The 16,123-nt window shown below is 35.0% G+C and overlaps 1 protein-coding gene across 3 annotated transcripts in view; it reads right to left on the reverse strand.

The window, feature by feature from the left end:
* Nucleotides 1–16,123, reverse strand: part of Nin (ninein) — a 106,657-nt gene that overhangs the window by 11,523 nt on the left and 79,011 nt on the right. For all 3 annotated transcript variants that reach the window (XM_076850275.2, XM_076850273.2, XM_076850274.2), the window contains 4 exons: nucleotides 15,914–16,060; nucleotides 7,028–7,207; nucleotides 5,343–5,492; nucleotides 3,003–3,104 (listed from right to left, as the gene is read on the reverse strand). In XM_076850275.2, coding sequence (XP_076706390.1) covers nucleotides 3,003–3,104; nucleotides 5,343–5,492; nucleotides 7,028–7,207; nucleotides 15,914–16,060 — 579 coding nt within the window. The remainder of the gene's footprint in view (nucleotides 1–3,002; nucleotides 3,105–5,342; nucleotides 5,493–7,027; nucleotides 7,208–15,913; nucleotides 16,061–16,123) is intronic.

Here is a 16,123-nt window from a genome sequence, read left to right on the forward strand (position 1 = left end):
AGAATGTTCTACCTTCACACACTATCTCAGGCAGAGCACTGCACCCTTCTCTGCCACTTCCAACCACTGAGTTCTAGATACAGGTTAGCCATAGACAAAAACAAACAAAAGAAAATCACAGGAGTTAGAAAAAGAGGAAGAAAAGTAAGAGTTATAAAAAGAGAAAGAACAGTAGCATTTGGTTAAGTTATATTCATGAATAAGAGCATATGAAGAGCTAACATTTACATTTTCCTATACATAAATTTAATAGACATTAAAATGTCTTAATAGCTTTACTTTTGCAACTGCATCCTCATTGTTATAATTTGGTTGATTTTTGTGTGTGAGAGAGAGAGGGAAGAGAGGAGAGAGAGACCTGGGGTACCCATCCCACTATAATTATTTAAAAAATTCCAGGTCTAGTATGGAATGGAGCTGATGTTAAAACCCTTGCCACTGGAGATGCAGAATTTATTTATTAAATATTTTTTTTAGTTGTCAATGGACCTATATTTTATTTATTTATATGTGGTGCTGAGAATTGAACACAGTGCCTTGCACATGCTAGGCAGGCTCTTTACCACTGAGCCACCACTCCAGCCCTAGAATTTAAACTAAAACATTTTTGTTCCACTGTCTTAAGTTATTGGCTCTTACAGTGGTGTACAGCAGACTTGAGAACTGCTAAGATGGTCTGTACCACCTCCCTCTTCTTTTTTCAATGTTCAAACTGAATTGTTTATTGAATGCTGCCTCATCTAGTTAAATCCCTGGAGTGGAAGTCAAATTCTAACCCTAATTCTTCCATCTCCTACTCTGGTAATTTGCACACTTTCATTACACTGGAGTAGGATATGTATTAGATTACATCAGGGACTTTCCTTGTATATAGAGAGGAAGAGAGACTTCCCCTCAAGGGAACTTGTACATCAGATCAGATCAGAATTGCCTAGAAAGCTTTGCTCAAATTCCCTGAAACTACAGACGTATCTCTGATGTAGACACATCTCCTTGTCTGCTCACCACCCCTAACCTCACCAGGTGAGAATCTCTGCCAGAGAGGAAGGACTACACAGATCCCTCAGGTAAGCTTAAAAAAAAAGATGATGTGAAAGCCATGGCACATCCCCAAACTCGCTTAATGTATAAATACTGTACTCTAATAATCCAATTTATAAGGCCGAAGTGGGAATGGTTAACGCTTAATGGTTATTCTGTTTAGAGTGATAAAAAGGTTTTGGAAATGGTTGTATAACATTGTGAATGTAATTAATGTCATTGAATTTTAAACTTAAAATTGGTTAAAACAGCAAATTTTATGTTATGTACATATTTACCACAGTTTAAAAAATTAATAAGGTAATATACCCCAAACCATTTAACTGTTTACTTTAAACATGTGAACACCATATGTGAATTTATAGCTCAACAGAGTTGTTAAAAAATCCAATCTGTATAAATCTAGAGTTAACAGTTCTTATTTCCTAATGGAAATTTCATTAGAAGAGTGTACTAAATGTTCTCTTTAGTGTTTGAATAGAACATTCATGCTTTTTCCTTATTCAGTTCCAGTGCCAAGAATACTCAATTTTCCTTATTTATTAGCAAATATTTACTACTGATCAGGGGAAAAAATGATAGGGAATTGCTTATGATGGCTAATAATATAAAGTGGGACTGAGAGATAAGGGGGCTTCTCAGGCTTGGGGAACAGGCGGAGAATCAGCCTCTTGGCAGAGCATTTGGAAAGCATCCAAAGGTGTAATCACCATAGTAAGTATACCCTGTTACTTCTGAGTTTATTATCAGACACATTGGGCTTAGCTTCAGATATCTTATTCATTGGAATATATAATTATTTTGTCAGGAAAAAATACCTACATCTAAGTGTAGCCTGCAACTCAAGATTCTGAATGCATTTATTATATGCTGTCAGAAAACATGGTTTGGGTTTCACTATTTATAATTTCACTAATTTCCCTATTAGTGGATAAATCGGAGAACATAAAATTGCCAGAAACCTCCGTGGTCATTTAAATGTCAATGTGATATGTTTGCCCTGATTTCCCACATTATAAAACTAAGCATTAATTTTTAAAGTCAGCTAGCATGTATTCAGCCTTATAAAGAATATTTAAATATCTCTTCTGTCTCATAATTCTGGCTTAAAAATATTTCTATACAATTTTTAAGAGCATAAAAGATATTTTCTATGCATACTTCTCTACCTTATATAAAATTTACAGTTAACTAAATGTTGAAGTAATTAAAATACTTTTATCTACCCAATGCAAAATATCTCAGTTTTACTTATTAAGGAGGGCTTGTATATAAGTTGTTTTCTAATCTTCAATGGTATTCAGTATGTATCACAAGGTAAACTGACTGGAATTCAGTGTCCAAGTTGACAAGTTTTCCAAACATTTTTACATTTATCAGATGTACCTCCCAAAAGGCAGTGCTGTGGTATAAGTGCAGTAATGAACAAAGGCAATTCTTCCCCCAGCCCCCCCAGGGCTTGGGAGTGAACCTAGGGCCTTGCTCATACTAGGAAAGTGCTCTGTCACTGAGCTACACACCCAGTCCTACAATGGCAGTTCTTGAAAATGAACTTAAAAATGCAAATGCTCTCGGATTCCCTGGATAGATTTCCTAACTGAAGAGGTTGTTAGTGAAATACAGGAGTATCAGGACACTGTTAAATACACCCCTATGCTGAGAGCTCTAGGCCCCTTGGCCAATATCAGGCAGAAATTCCTGCCACTGAATTTGTTGAGGTACAGGTCTTGGCATTTTAGGATATTATTTCCTCTTCTGAAAAGCAGTATGGAGTTACCTGATCATGTAATTAAGCAAAAATGTCTATTAAACTTGCTAAGATAGATCAAAGAATGCAGCTTAGACGTATACTCAGATTTTCAGGACAGGAATTCAATGCCAGGTCTAGTTTCTTCCAACAAATGGCTCATTCATGGATTAAAATATTCTTCATAGTTAAGGCCATTTGCTTAAAAACTTACCTCCAGTAGCTGCTCATCCAGTTTCACTTGTTTTTTTTTCAGGCCTTCATTTTCCAAATGAATTGTTTCTAATTCTCGTTCAAGGGAATTCATCTGATTAACCTGTTAAAAAATAAAATTCTTTAATAAGAGAAAACAAACAAACATGAATCGCTCTATTTCATTTTGATAAATTTGTATTAGTCAGAAATCTTGATTCTTGGAAGAAAATCAAGATGATTCAGCAAAGAAAAACAACAATGCAATTCAGTTCAATGCTGATATTTAAGTCATCTGGGTTGAACTAAAATTTAAGTAATGTAGATATCTTAAAAAAATATATTTTTAGTGGTAGATGGGCACAATACTTTTATTTATTTATTTATTTTTATGTGATGCCGAGATTAAACCCAGTGCTAGGCATGCGCTCTACCACTGAGCTACAATTGCAGCTCCAGTAATGTATGTTTAATCATTACTTCTTGCATGTAACAGATTCTTTTTTTTTAATTAATTTTTATTGTTGGTTGTTCAAAACATTATATAGTTCTTGATATATCATATTTCACACTTTGATTCAAGTGGGATATGAACTCCCATTTTTACCCCGTATACAGATTGCAGAATCACATCAGTTGCACATCCATTGATTTACATATTGCCATACTAGTGTCTGTTGTATTCTGCTGCCTTTCCTATCCTCTACTATCCCCCCTCCCCCCTCCCCTCCCCTCCCCTCTTCTCTCTCTACCCCCTCTACTGTAATTCATTTCTCCCCCTTATATTTTTCCCCCTTTCCCCTCACTTCCTCTTGTATGTAATTTTGTATAACCCTGAGGGTCTCCTTCCATTTCCATGCAATTTCCCTTCTCCCTCCCTTTCCCTCCCACCTCTCATCCCTGTTTAATGTTAATCTTCTTCTCATGCTCTTCGTCCCTACTCTGTAACAGATTCTTTAAGGCAGTTGACTTTTAACCTCTGTGTCATCCACTGTAAGAAATCTGTTTTATTCTATAACCCCAAACCCACACCGTATGTGTATATGTTTATTAGGTAGTAATTATCCTTACCAGGATCCCTACACTGATATTCCCCAGTATATTTCATTAACAAAAAAATGCTGATTTTAACTCAGTTGATTTAATGATCCTCAACTACAGATCTGCAGTGGGGAAATCACTGTCTTGAGAGTATATAAATCTTGGTTTATATAACTCCTTTTTCGATTTTAAAGATGAAATTAAAAGATTTTATGGGTATCCACTTTTGGAATTCTCTTTACTACAATAGAATCTAATAAGCTACAGGACACTGGGATTCAGAGGATTGCTAAGTAGAAAGCATGACACTATTCTAGATGATTTTTGTTTCTATTAAAAAGAGCCAAGGACAGCAGTTAACATTTCTAGGTCCATTTAATATTCATTGTTATTTTAAAACCCATCTTAAGACTTTTCACTTGGTGAGATTATAGATGAAACCTACTCTTTTTCTGACAACTTTACTTAAAAGTAACTGTAATTTCAACTGATATTTCAACTTAGCATACCAATTTTCTTACTACAGTTATACTTTCACAAGTAAAAAAATATGAATATAGCAAAATATTGCTCATTCTTCCCATAATTTTAAGCAAATTTTTTAAAAATAGGCATCTGTCCCATTGGCTCTTTTTTAAAAATATACCTTTATTTTATTCATTTATTTTTATGTGGTGCTGAGGAGTGAAGCCAGTGCCTCACATGTGCTAGGTAAGCACTCTACCACTGAGCCACAACCCCAACCCCTTAAATGGTTTCTAAGAAGAGGAGGGTATTAGAGAGAACTGAGTTTAAGTTTAGGAAAAGAAAAACAAGTAACAACAGAAATCATGAGAATAACATGATCTAGAACCCTAACTCCATGAGAAAGGAGTTGTGCTACAAAAGTTTGGCCATGTGGTAGCCAGCCTCCAAGATGGCACCCAATGGTTCCCACCTCACAGTCTGAATCTGTCATGCAGACTTCTCTCAGACCATATTAGGACTAATCTGGGAATGTACAGACAATAGTAAAAGTGATGGTATGCCACTTCCAAGATTATGTTATGAAAGGCAGTACAGCTTCTCTCTTGGTCTTTTGGTGCAGTCTGTCTCTTATCATCACCTCAAGAAGAAATGAGCTGCCACATTTGGGCTGGGGTTGTGGCTCAGCAGTAGACGGCTCACTTAGCAGGTGTGAGGCACTGGGTTTGATCCTCAGCACCACATAAAAATAAATAAATAAGATAAAGTCATTGTGTTCATCTACAACTAAAAGAAAAATTAAAAAGAAAAAGAAATAGCCCAGGTATACACATAGTGTATACTTCCCCAAACTCACCTTCTTATTAGTAGGAGATTGTTCTTTCTGAAACTGATCACATTCTCTCTTTAAGTTCAACTTTTCTTGCTCTGTGGGTTTCACAGTACCTGATGGGTTTAGATGTTTTTGGTGCTTGGAGGGAAGAAGGTTGGATTCCAACTGACGGACCTAGCAAAAACAAAATGTTAAGAGGAAAAAACTGTTATGTAATCATGTAGCCAGAAAAAAATAAAAAATAAACATTTGGGGCTGGGGTTGTGGCTCAGTGGTAAAGTGCTTGCCTAGCATGTGTGAGGCCCTGGAGTCAATTCTCAGCACCTCATAACAATAAATGAATAAAATAAAGGTCCATCAACAACTAAAATATATATATAAAAAAAACATACAAGTAAAGTTTTTAATTCAGTACTTGGGTTCTGTGCCATTAAAAGTCTTTTCTTAGCAGGTTGCCTGTATTCCTAGCTTTGGGGAGTCTGAGGTGGGAGATCATTTGAGCTTAGGAGTTGGTCTAGCTAGGTAAGATAGCAAACTTGACCACATATCAGAAACCAAAAATGACACAGCAATAAAAAATGTTTTTCAGTCTAGCTTGCCAATTTTTTTTTTTTTTTTTTTTTGGTACCAGGGATTGAAGCTAGGGGTGCTTAACCACTGAGCCACATCCCTAGTCCTTTTAAAACATTTTATTTAGAGACAGGGTCTTGCTAAGTTGCTTAGGGCCTCACTAAGTTGCTGAGGCTGGCTTTGAACTTGTGATCCTTCGGCCTCAGCCTCCTGACAGGCTGGGATCACAGGCATGCGCCATCGCACCTGGCTTAGCTTGCCAATTGTTGAAGCTTACTTTTATGGATTTCCAATGATCCTTTCTAGGTAAATCTGGTTGGGTCTATAAACCCAACATTGTAAGTATCGGACAAGGTAGAAGGGATCTATCAAGACTCCAAGAGTCAAATCGTGATGTGATTATCAAGATCACAGACATAGTAGTCCTAGATCCTGCAGCTCTGGCATGAGCAAAACTTTCAGAAGTGAACAGTCTCATCTGTTCTGTATCAGACTGCTTGTACCTGAAACAGTACATTCGCACTATTAAGTTCCATGAGGACAGGGACCATGTCTCTCTTGTCCCCCACCATGGCTTCAGTGACAACAGTTTCTAAAGGAAAATCTGTGACTCTCTAGTTTCTCCTCAGTAGAGGTCCTGAAGCACAGATTAAATATAAACAGTGAACTTAAGAGCAGAGGTAAGGAATTGAAGCATAGTTTGTTGGTTGGAAAAGATCTTTAAAATTCACTTTAACCTTGAAATGCTGACTCTAACTCCTTATAAGGAGCTAGACCCATAAGATCTGAGTCTAATTTTGTCATTTTTGTAACTTCTGGTCTGGGCAGCTATCCAATTGGAATAAGAACTATATAGTTGACATAATTTCTACGAGTCTATATTTTTATATCAGGATTAAAATCACAGATTTATTTTAATATAGAACTCCTTATACAAAATGAAAAAAATATTTTCTAAACATACTTGGATAAAATTATATGTAAGTAAATGATAAATGATACACTCTTAAAATAAGTCTTCTTTAACAGGCTACTCAAATCTATATCCTAGAACCACTTCAATCATATCACACATTCATTTTCATATCAAACTAATCCTTTTCAGACATATGTCATGATGTGCCAGCCTTTGGAGTTACCTTTTCCCGGGAGTGTGTGAGTTCTGCTTTGGTGTTTTGTACCACAGTCTGGAGTCTCTCATTCTCTTGCCAAAGCAGCTGTTGTTCCTCATTTATCAGATGATCCAATTTGTCCCAAGACAGCCTTTTCTGCTGGCTATGGAGCCCTGATGGATGGGTGGCTTTTTCTGGGTCCCAGTTCTTAAGAGAGAATTGCAGAGGTAAGCCTTAAAATGACCCTGATGGGTCATTTCTGTTTTAAGAATTGTATCCTATTTACCTAATGACATTAATACTCATTAAACACCTTTCAACCTTTTTTGAGTGCCTAATGTGTATAGATATGAATAAACTATATTCTTAGAATATAGATATGATATGAATATAGATATGAATAAAACTATATTCTTGGAATTTGATTTTAAAAATCAGGTTTGGAAATTCTCTGTTCAAAATGGCCTTTGGGAAAACTGGCCAGTCAGGTTCAATAGCAAATAGGATTATAGAGCAAATCCCAGTTACTAATAGGACCCAAGTATATGGAAGTTGGTGGCATGAAAATTGCCTTGTTCTTAGGAAGTTATCTTTGAACCCGTATAATATTCTTTTTCAGAAAATATACGTATATTTGTATAGATATATACAAATGGACACAATGGCTTTATTTATTTATTTATTTAATGTGGTGCCAGGGATCAACCCCAGTGCCTAACGCATGCTAGGCTAGTGATCTACTACTGAGCCCTAGCCCCAGCTCCTGAACCCAGATTATACTCTTTTGACTAACAGAAAACACAAAAGGAACTCTGAAAGGCACTGCCAACCTGAAACCTTTTACCAGCCAAACTTTTTCGTTTTCACATATGTAATCATATCCCTTTTTAGAATCCAAAAACATATATTGTCCATGTAATTGAGGCTTGGATTCAGGAATGTGCTTTAAATTACCAGAGTGATATATTTTTTGAATCTAAAAATAATTTTAAAAAACAAAAACAAAAAAGCAATATACCTAAGTAAGTCTCCTGCCTTTTAAGCTAAATATGAAAAATAAAAAAGGTAGAATCTCATTTAGAAAAAAAGTCAGCCCAAAAGTAATTTTTAAAATACAAACTACAGGGCTGGGGATGTAGCTGTAGCTGTAGCGCGCTCGCCTGGCATGCGTGCGGCCTGAGTTCGATCCTCAGCACCACATACAAACAAAGATGTTGTGTCCACCGATAACTAAAAAATAAATATTAAAAAAATAAAAAAAAATAAAATAAAATACAAACTACATTATTTTAAAAAAGTACCACCAAGAGATAAAAATAACTGAATTAGTGCCTACTTTCACTATAGACAAAATCTTAACATCCACCTAAAGACTAGCATCTATAAAATTCTTAATTTACTTGTATACAGATTGATTAGCATTTGTGATAGTTTAAGATGAGACACTTTTTTTTTTTTTTTAGTTGTTGACAGACCTTTATTTTGTTTATTTATTTTTTATGTGGTGCTAAGGATTGAACCCAGTGCCTCACACATGCTAGGCAACTGCTCTACAACTGAGCCACAACCCCAGCCATTTTCTAACAACACTGTAATGTGCCAGCTAAGGCTTTAACCAGCTCTTCCTGGTCTTCCTGGTACCATAGGTGAAACCCATTAGGTAGCAATGAATTATCTCCTGAAATTCACCATTGTTGTTTTATGCAATAGTTTTCCTTCTCAGGAAAAGCTTACTTTTCTTGCAGCCCTTGTGTGTGTTTCTTGATTAATTTCTTGTAATGTTTTTCTTGACTTAATTTTTTTAGTCACACTAAAAAATAGGATGCTCTTACATATCAAAGTTTGGAAGTGTTTTAATTTCATTACTACAAAACTCAGCTATGGTCTTTTGACTTGTTCAATACCAAAAAAATTACCTTTTGATATACTTTATATTTTCACTTATATGATGAGCCTCTCCTCTCACTGGTTCAGTGGGCAGCCACATGGAAAGTCAGGTTGGCCCCAGAAAAGTGACTGTGAAACATATTTGCTGAGAACTTTAGGCAGTGGGAAGAGCGATCTGCTCGGCAGAGGGAGGCAGAAAGTGCTTCCATTCAAAAGTGTAAGTTTGACCTTTGTGACAAGGAGTGAGACTAGCTGTGTGTGGATTCATGAAGGGGCTGGGACTGGTGGAATGCTTGGAGTCCCTCAGCTTGCCACCCCAGCTCCCTTTGGCTTGGTCACCTCCTGCAAGCTTAGAGGAATTCAGAGGCTAAAACTGCTGTAGTTTGGACACTTGCCATATCCCTGAGCACATCGACTGGAGGTCTCAGGTCCAAGAGGGGACAATCCAGATAGATCCACAGGCTTGGTGGGTGGCCATGTTCCACCTTCCAAGTACAAAAAAAGAGGCATTGGGAGTGAATGTAGCTGAACTGTGGATAACTTTGCCCTAGCACAAGCTAGTGGGCAAGGAAGGGTGGAGCTCAGCCTACAGACTGCCCTAACTGGTTTGGCCCCTTTGTGTTGGAGCTGAGGACAAACACACAGGACTGAAGTTGCAGCCTGCAACCTCGCCCCCCATACCTGGTGGATTCCAAAATTAGAAATCCCAGAAAAAAGCATATCCCAAATACAGATTGGGGTAAAAATGGGAGTTCATAACCCACTTGAATCGAATGTATGAAATATGATATGTCAAGAGTTTTGTAATGTTTTGAATAACCAATAAAAAAAAAATTAAGAGAATGCCAGTACGCTAATCAGTAAAAAAAAAAAAAAAAAAAAAATGCATATCCACTTAAAATACTTTGGACAAAAGGAATCTTAGCCCCTTTTTGTTTCTGCCTTCATTATGTTCTATGTTGTTTTGTTTTCCCTCATTGTATACTTTTATCTAATTTTAAATTAAATTTAAATTTTAAAAAATTATTTAATTGGATTTTTCCTTTCCTTTTCATTTTTATTTCCTCTTTTCTTTCTTCTTCTTCTTCTCATTTCTTCTCTTTTCCCTCCCCTCCCCACTTTTCAATATTTTAGTACTAATTTCTTTAATTAATATGTCCTAGTGTAGCTTATTCTATATTATTTCCTCTCTTTGGTTAGTAGACCTGTAGAGGTAATTTCTAATAGGGTTTTTTTTTTTTTAGTTTTTTTTTCTTTTAGATGGACACAGTATCTTTATTTTATTTATTTATTTATTTATTTATATGGTGCTGAGGATCAAACCCAGTGCCTCACACATGCAAGGCAAGCGCTCTACCACTGAGCTACAACCCCAGTCCTCTAATAGGTTTACATTATATGTTAATATCTAATTTGTTTTTAAATTGTTGCTGTTTCTGGTGGTAATTCTCTTTTCTCAAAGTGGTGCTGGGGACTGAACATGTTGGGTGGTTGCTTTGATACTGAGATATACCCTAAGCCCAGGGTACATTGGAAAGATAAAGCCACTCACTAAAGACCCCAAACATGATAGTGGAAGAGCTATTCATCTAAACAGATGCATACATCTCAACATGGAAACACATACACACACATACACAAACAACAACAACAAAAACAACATGAGAAAACAAGGGAACATGATGTCTTCAAATTACTAGCTCTTGATAACTGATTACCCCCAAATACTGAATTAAGTGAAATGCCAAAAATATAAAAAAGATTGTTAAAATGACTAAAATGTTCAAAGATACAAATAAATAGATAAATGAAGGAAGGAAAACAATGAAGGATATGAAGGAGATTATGAAAAAGCATCTAACAGAAATCTTGGCAATGTAAAGACATTAAGTCAAATAAAAACTCAGTTGCAAGTCCAACCAATAGATGAGATCAAGTAGAAGAAAAAATATCATGGCTTGAAAATAAGGCTGAACATAGAACCATCAGATTATATTAAAGAAAAAAAATATATAAGAAACTATGAACAGAATATACAAGATATCTGGGACAACTTTGAAATACCAAACTCAAAGATTCATATGTCTTGAGGAAGGAATGAAGATACAGGTTAATGGCGCAGAAAATTCCCCAAATCTTGTGAATGAGATGGACATTCTGGTACTGAAGACATTTAGAATCAAAAAAGAAAAAAAAAAAAAAATGACCAGAAAAATACCCCTCCACAACATATTAATTAGAATGTTAAAAATTCAGAATGACCAAAGTATTAAAAGCTGTGAGAAGTGCCAAATAAATAATAAAGGCAAACCCAATAGAATACAAGCAGATTTCTCAACAGAAACTCTAAAGGACAGGAAGGCATGGAATGATGTATTACAAACCCTGAAAGAAAATAAAAGTCAACCTAGATGACTATCTGGCAAGGCTATCCTTCAGAAGAAATAAAGACCTGCCAAGATAAGCATAAACTAAAGGAAAGCATGACCACTAAGCCAGCACCGCATAGATACTTAAAGGAGTCCTACATAGAGAAGAGGAAGAAAGAATATCAGGGCTTCAAAATAAGGTGGATGAACTAGAACATTCACACAGAAATGAAAAAAAAAATCAAGAGAACACAGGAAAGAATAAATCTCATTAGAAGAATAGATGAGCAAATGAAAATTAGGAATGAAAAAATATTAGAAAAAAAGAAAATGACAGAAATTAGTACATGCCTTTCTACCATGACCTTAAATATAAATGGTCTTATTTTTCCAATTAAAAGAAACATACTTGTGGATGGATTAAAAATGTTTCCTAATGAATTGTAAAAAGTCATCTGAAAATAATGGCAGTTGTATTTCTTCCAATATAATGATTATGCATTTTAAGAAAATGTTGCCTACAAGAAATATACTCACCAGGATGGAAAATAATAGTCTATTCAAATGAAATCATTAAGCAAGAAGGAGTACCTATGTTCATATCTGACAAAGCAAACTTCAAGCTAAAAATTAGAAGAGACAAAGAAGGTTATTACATATGGGCAAATGGAACAATCCACCAAGAACATATAATGATTGTAAATATATGTACCCTAAATACAGGTGCATCCAATTTCACAAAACAAACACTACTCAACATAAAAGGACAAAGAGACCCCCAACCCAATGAAAGCGAGAGACTTTAATACACCACTTTCACAAATGGATAGATCATCCAGATAGAAAAAATCATCATCATCATCATCAACAACAACAAAAACAGTTAAGCTGTGCCCTACATCAAATGGACTTAACAGACATCTGCAGAATATTCCATCTAAGGACAACAGAATAAACTTTCTTTTCAGCAGCTCATGGAACTTTTTCCAAAATAGATCATATTTTAGGCCAAAGCAAGTCTTAACAAATAAAAAAAAAATTGAAATAACTTCTTGCAACTTATCAGAATACAATGGAATGAAATTAGAAACCAAAAGCAAGAGAAACTACATGAACACACGGCAATCAAACAGTACATTTCTGAACAATTAGTGGATATTGAAGAAATTAAGAGGGAGCATTGAAGAATTCCTAGAATTAGATGAAAAAAGAAACCAATATCCTCGTACACAAGTGATATTGAAAAGGATATTCTAAGAGGGAAGTTCATATATACATATTTTATAGCTATGAGTGTCTACATTGAACAAATCAGAGAGCTCTCAAATAAATAATCAATGCTACACTTCTTGGTCTTTAAAAACACGAACAAGCCAAATCCCAAAAGAAAGAAATAATAAAGGTAAGAGGTAAACCTAATGAAACAGACAGAAAGAACAATAGAAAGGATCAAGGATACAAAGAATTGGCTTTTTGGAAAAATAACTACTGATAAATAAATTCGAAATAAATTCAAAAGAGAGAGAGAAACAGAAAAACAGATTAAGAGAGAGATTGAGAGATAGACAGAGAGACCCAAATTAAATAAAATTAGAGACAGAAAAAGGAGATATTACAATAGATACCACCCAAATCCTGTTGCGCATTAGGGACTACTGTGACTATTCTAATAAATTGGACAGTCTAGTAAAAAATGAATAAATTTCAATACCCTACAACCAACTAAAATCAAACCAAGAGGATATAAAAATCCTAAACAGACCAGAATAAGCAATGATATTGAAACAGTAATAAAAAGTTGCCCAACAAAGAAAAGCCCAGGAACATACAGATTCAATTTTGAATTTTACCAGACCTTTAAAGAATATCAGTGTTCCTTAAACTGTTCCATGAAATCAAATGGGAAGGAATTCCTCCAAATTTAGTCTACAAAGACAGTAACACCCTGATACCAAAACTAGAAAAGGATACAATAAAATAACAAATGAAAACAACAGACCAATATCTTGATGAACATAGATGCAAAAACCCTCAATAGAATACTTGCAAACTAAATTTAATTACACATTAAAAAGATCACATACCATGATCAAATCCCAGGAATGCAAGGATGGTTCAGCATATGCAAATCAATAAAGGCAATACACCACGTATATAGAATCAAGGACAAAAATCACATGATCATCTCAAGAGATGCAGAAAAAGCCGTCAACAAAGTTCAACATCCCTTCATAATAAAAGCCCTGAAGAAACTAGGTATAGGAGGATCATACTTCAATATAATAAAACTACATATGACAAACCCCAAGTTAACATCATGCCAAATGGGAAAAAAAGGTGTTTCCTTTAAAATCAGATACAAGATAAGGAGGTTCACTCTCACCAATCCTATTCAATTTTGTACTTGAAATTTGTACTTGAAAAGCCAGAGGTATTAGATAAGATAAAGAAATATAAGGAACATAAATACGGAAGGAAGAAGTATTATTCCTATTTGCAAATATGATCCTATGCTTAGAAGACCCTAAAGACTCTACAAGGAAGGAGACCTTAAGATTTGATAAATTCAGCAAAGTAGCATACGAAAAACAATAACTTTCCTATACACCAATAACAAATCTGATGAAAAAGAATCAGGAAAATAATTCCATTCACAATAATTTAAAATAAATAAATAAAACAACTAGGAACCAACCTAACAAAGAAGGTGAAAATTACAGAACAGTGAAGAAAGAAATTGAAAAATACTGTAGAAAGTGGAAAAGCCTCCATATTCATGAATCAGCAGAATTAAAACAGTTTAAAACGTTGTATTACAGAAAGTAATAAAAAAAATTCTAAAATTCATATGTAATCACAAAAGACCCACAATAACCATAGAAATCATGAGCAAAACAAGCAATGCTAGAGGTATCATCATACCTGATTTCAAAATATATTACAGAGCTATACTAACAAACACAACATGTTTGTTATTATAACAAAATAAAAATAGACATGTAGATCAATTATATAGAATAGAGGCCCCAGAAGTAAATCCCCACAGCTATGGCCATCTGATCCTTGACAAACGTGTCAAAAACATATTTTGGAGAACACACAGACAGCCTGTTTAACAAATGGTACTGGGAAAACTGAATACACACATGTAGAAGATTGAAAGTAGGTCTCTATCTCTCAACCTTATACAAAAGTCAATTCAAAACGGATCAAAGTCCTAAGTATAAGACCGGAAACTTTAAAACTTCTAAAAGAAAACATAAAGGGAACATTTCAAAATATAGGCACAGGCAATGACTTCCTGAAAGGACTCCAGTAATTTAGGAAATGAAAGGAAGAATCAGCAAGTGTGATTACATCAAGTTAAAAAGCTTCTGCACAGCAAGAGAAACAATAGACTTAAAAAATTAGGAAAATCTTTGCTAATTACTCTCCCAACAGAGGATTAATATCAAGAATGTGTAAAGAACTCAAAAAACGACCCCCTCCAAAAACAAATAAACAAACAATAAATGGGCAAATGAATTGAACAGACACTTCTCAAAAAAAGTACAAATGGAATAATTACATGAAAAAATGTCCAACATCTTTAGCCATCAAGGAAATGCAAATCAAAACTACACTTAAATTCCATCTCACAACGATCTTTTATTTTATTTTTTAATATTTTTTAGTTGTTTATGGATCTTTATTTTATTTATTTGTATGGGGTGCCTCATGCATGCTAGGCAAGCGCGCTACCACTGAGCCACAACCCCAGTCCCTCACCTGATCTCTTATGTCTCAGAATGGCGATCATCAAAAAAAAAAAAAAAAAAAGAGAGAGAGAAGAAAAAGGAATACAAAAATTAAGTACTGGAAAGGATGTGAGAAGAAAGGAAAGGAAAGAAAACCCTTATACACTGTTGATGGGAAGTAAATTAGTATAGCCAGTAAGGAAATTGAGCATGGAAGTCTTAAAAAAAATGAAAAACAGAACTATCACATCATCCAGCTATATCTTCTTGATATATACCCAAAGAAATTAAAGTCACATACTATAGTGATACCTGTATACACACATTTATCAACATACAGTTCATAACAGGCAACTTATGAAGTATTATTCAGCCATAAAGAAAAATGAAATTATGACATTTGCAGTTAACTGAATGGAATTGGAGATTATCATGTTAAGAGAAATAAACCAGACTCAGAAAGACAAACATGCATGTTTTCTCTCATGTGGAATGAAGGGGAAAATAAAAAGATGACACGAAAGTAGAAGACTGTTTGAGAGGAGGAAGCATATGAGGGAGGGGAGAGAGGTAGATGCATATAGAGGAGGGAGACAGGAGGACACGGGGGTAATGGGTGGGTAGAAATGCACAAAAGTATGTTATATGCATTTAGAAATACATCACAATGAAATCCACATAAGTAATAAGCACTAATAAAAAAACTATTTCAAAGGAACTTCTCTTTATAAAACAAGTGGGTACCAGTATTATCAACTCAAGAGGACACAAGAGCCAGCTGGGTGCCAGAAATGTTCTATATTTTGACTAGTGGTAGTTACACAAACACATTCACAAAAATACCACTATATGTAAAATTATATATATCTATATGATCACGTTATAGAAGAAAAAGGTGTGCCTCAATAAAAAAAAATTACCTTGTCACCCACATTCTGAAGTTGTTTGTGTAAAGATATCACTTCCTGTTTCAAAGCTTCCTTTTCCTGCTGAGTCACTCGGAGGTCCGATTTAATCCGAGACATTTGAAGATTCACATTCTGCAGGGTTTCCTCTAAATTCTGAACCTGCATGAAAAGAATGAGCTTACACTGCTACCCAAACCTCACGGTCTTACTGCCACCATGTCC

The sequence above is a fragment of the Callospermophilus lateralis genome, chromosome 3 (genome assembly GCF_048772815.1).
Source record: "Callospermophilus lateralis isolate mCalLat2 chromosome 3, mCalLat2.hap1, whole genome shotgun sequence".
NCBI classification, from domain to species: Eukaryota; Metazoa; Chordata; class Mammalia; order Rodentia; family Sciuridae; genus Callospermophilus; species Callospermophilus lateralis.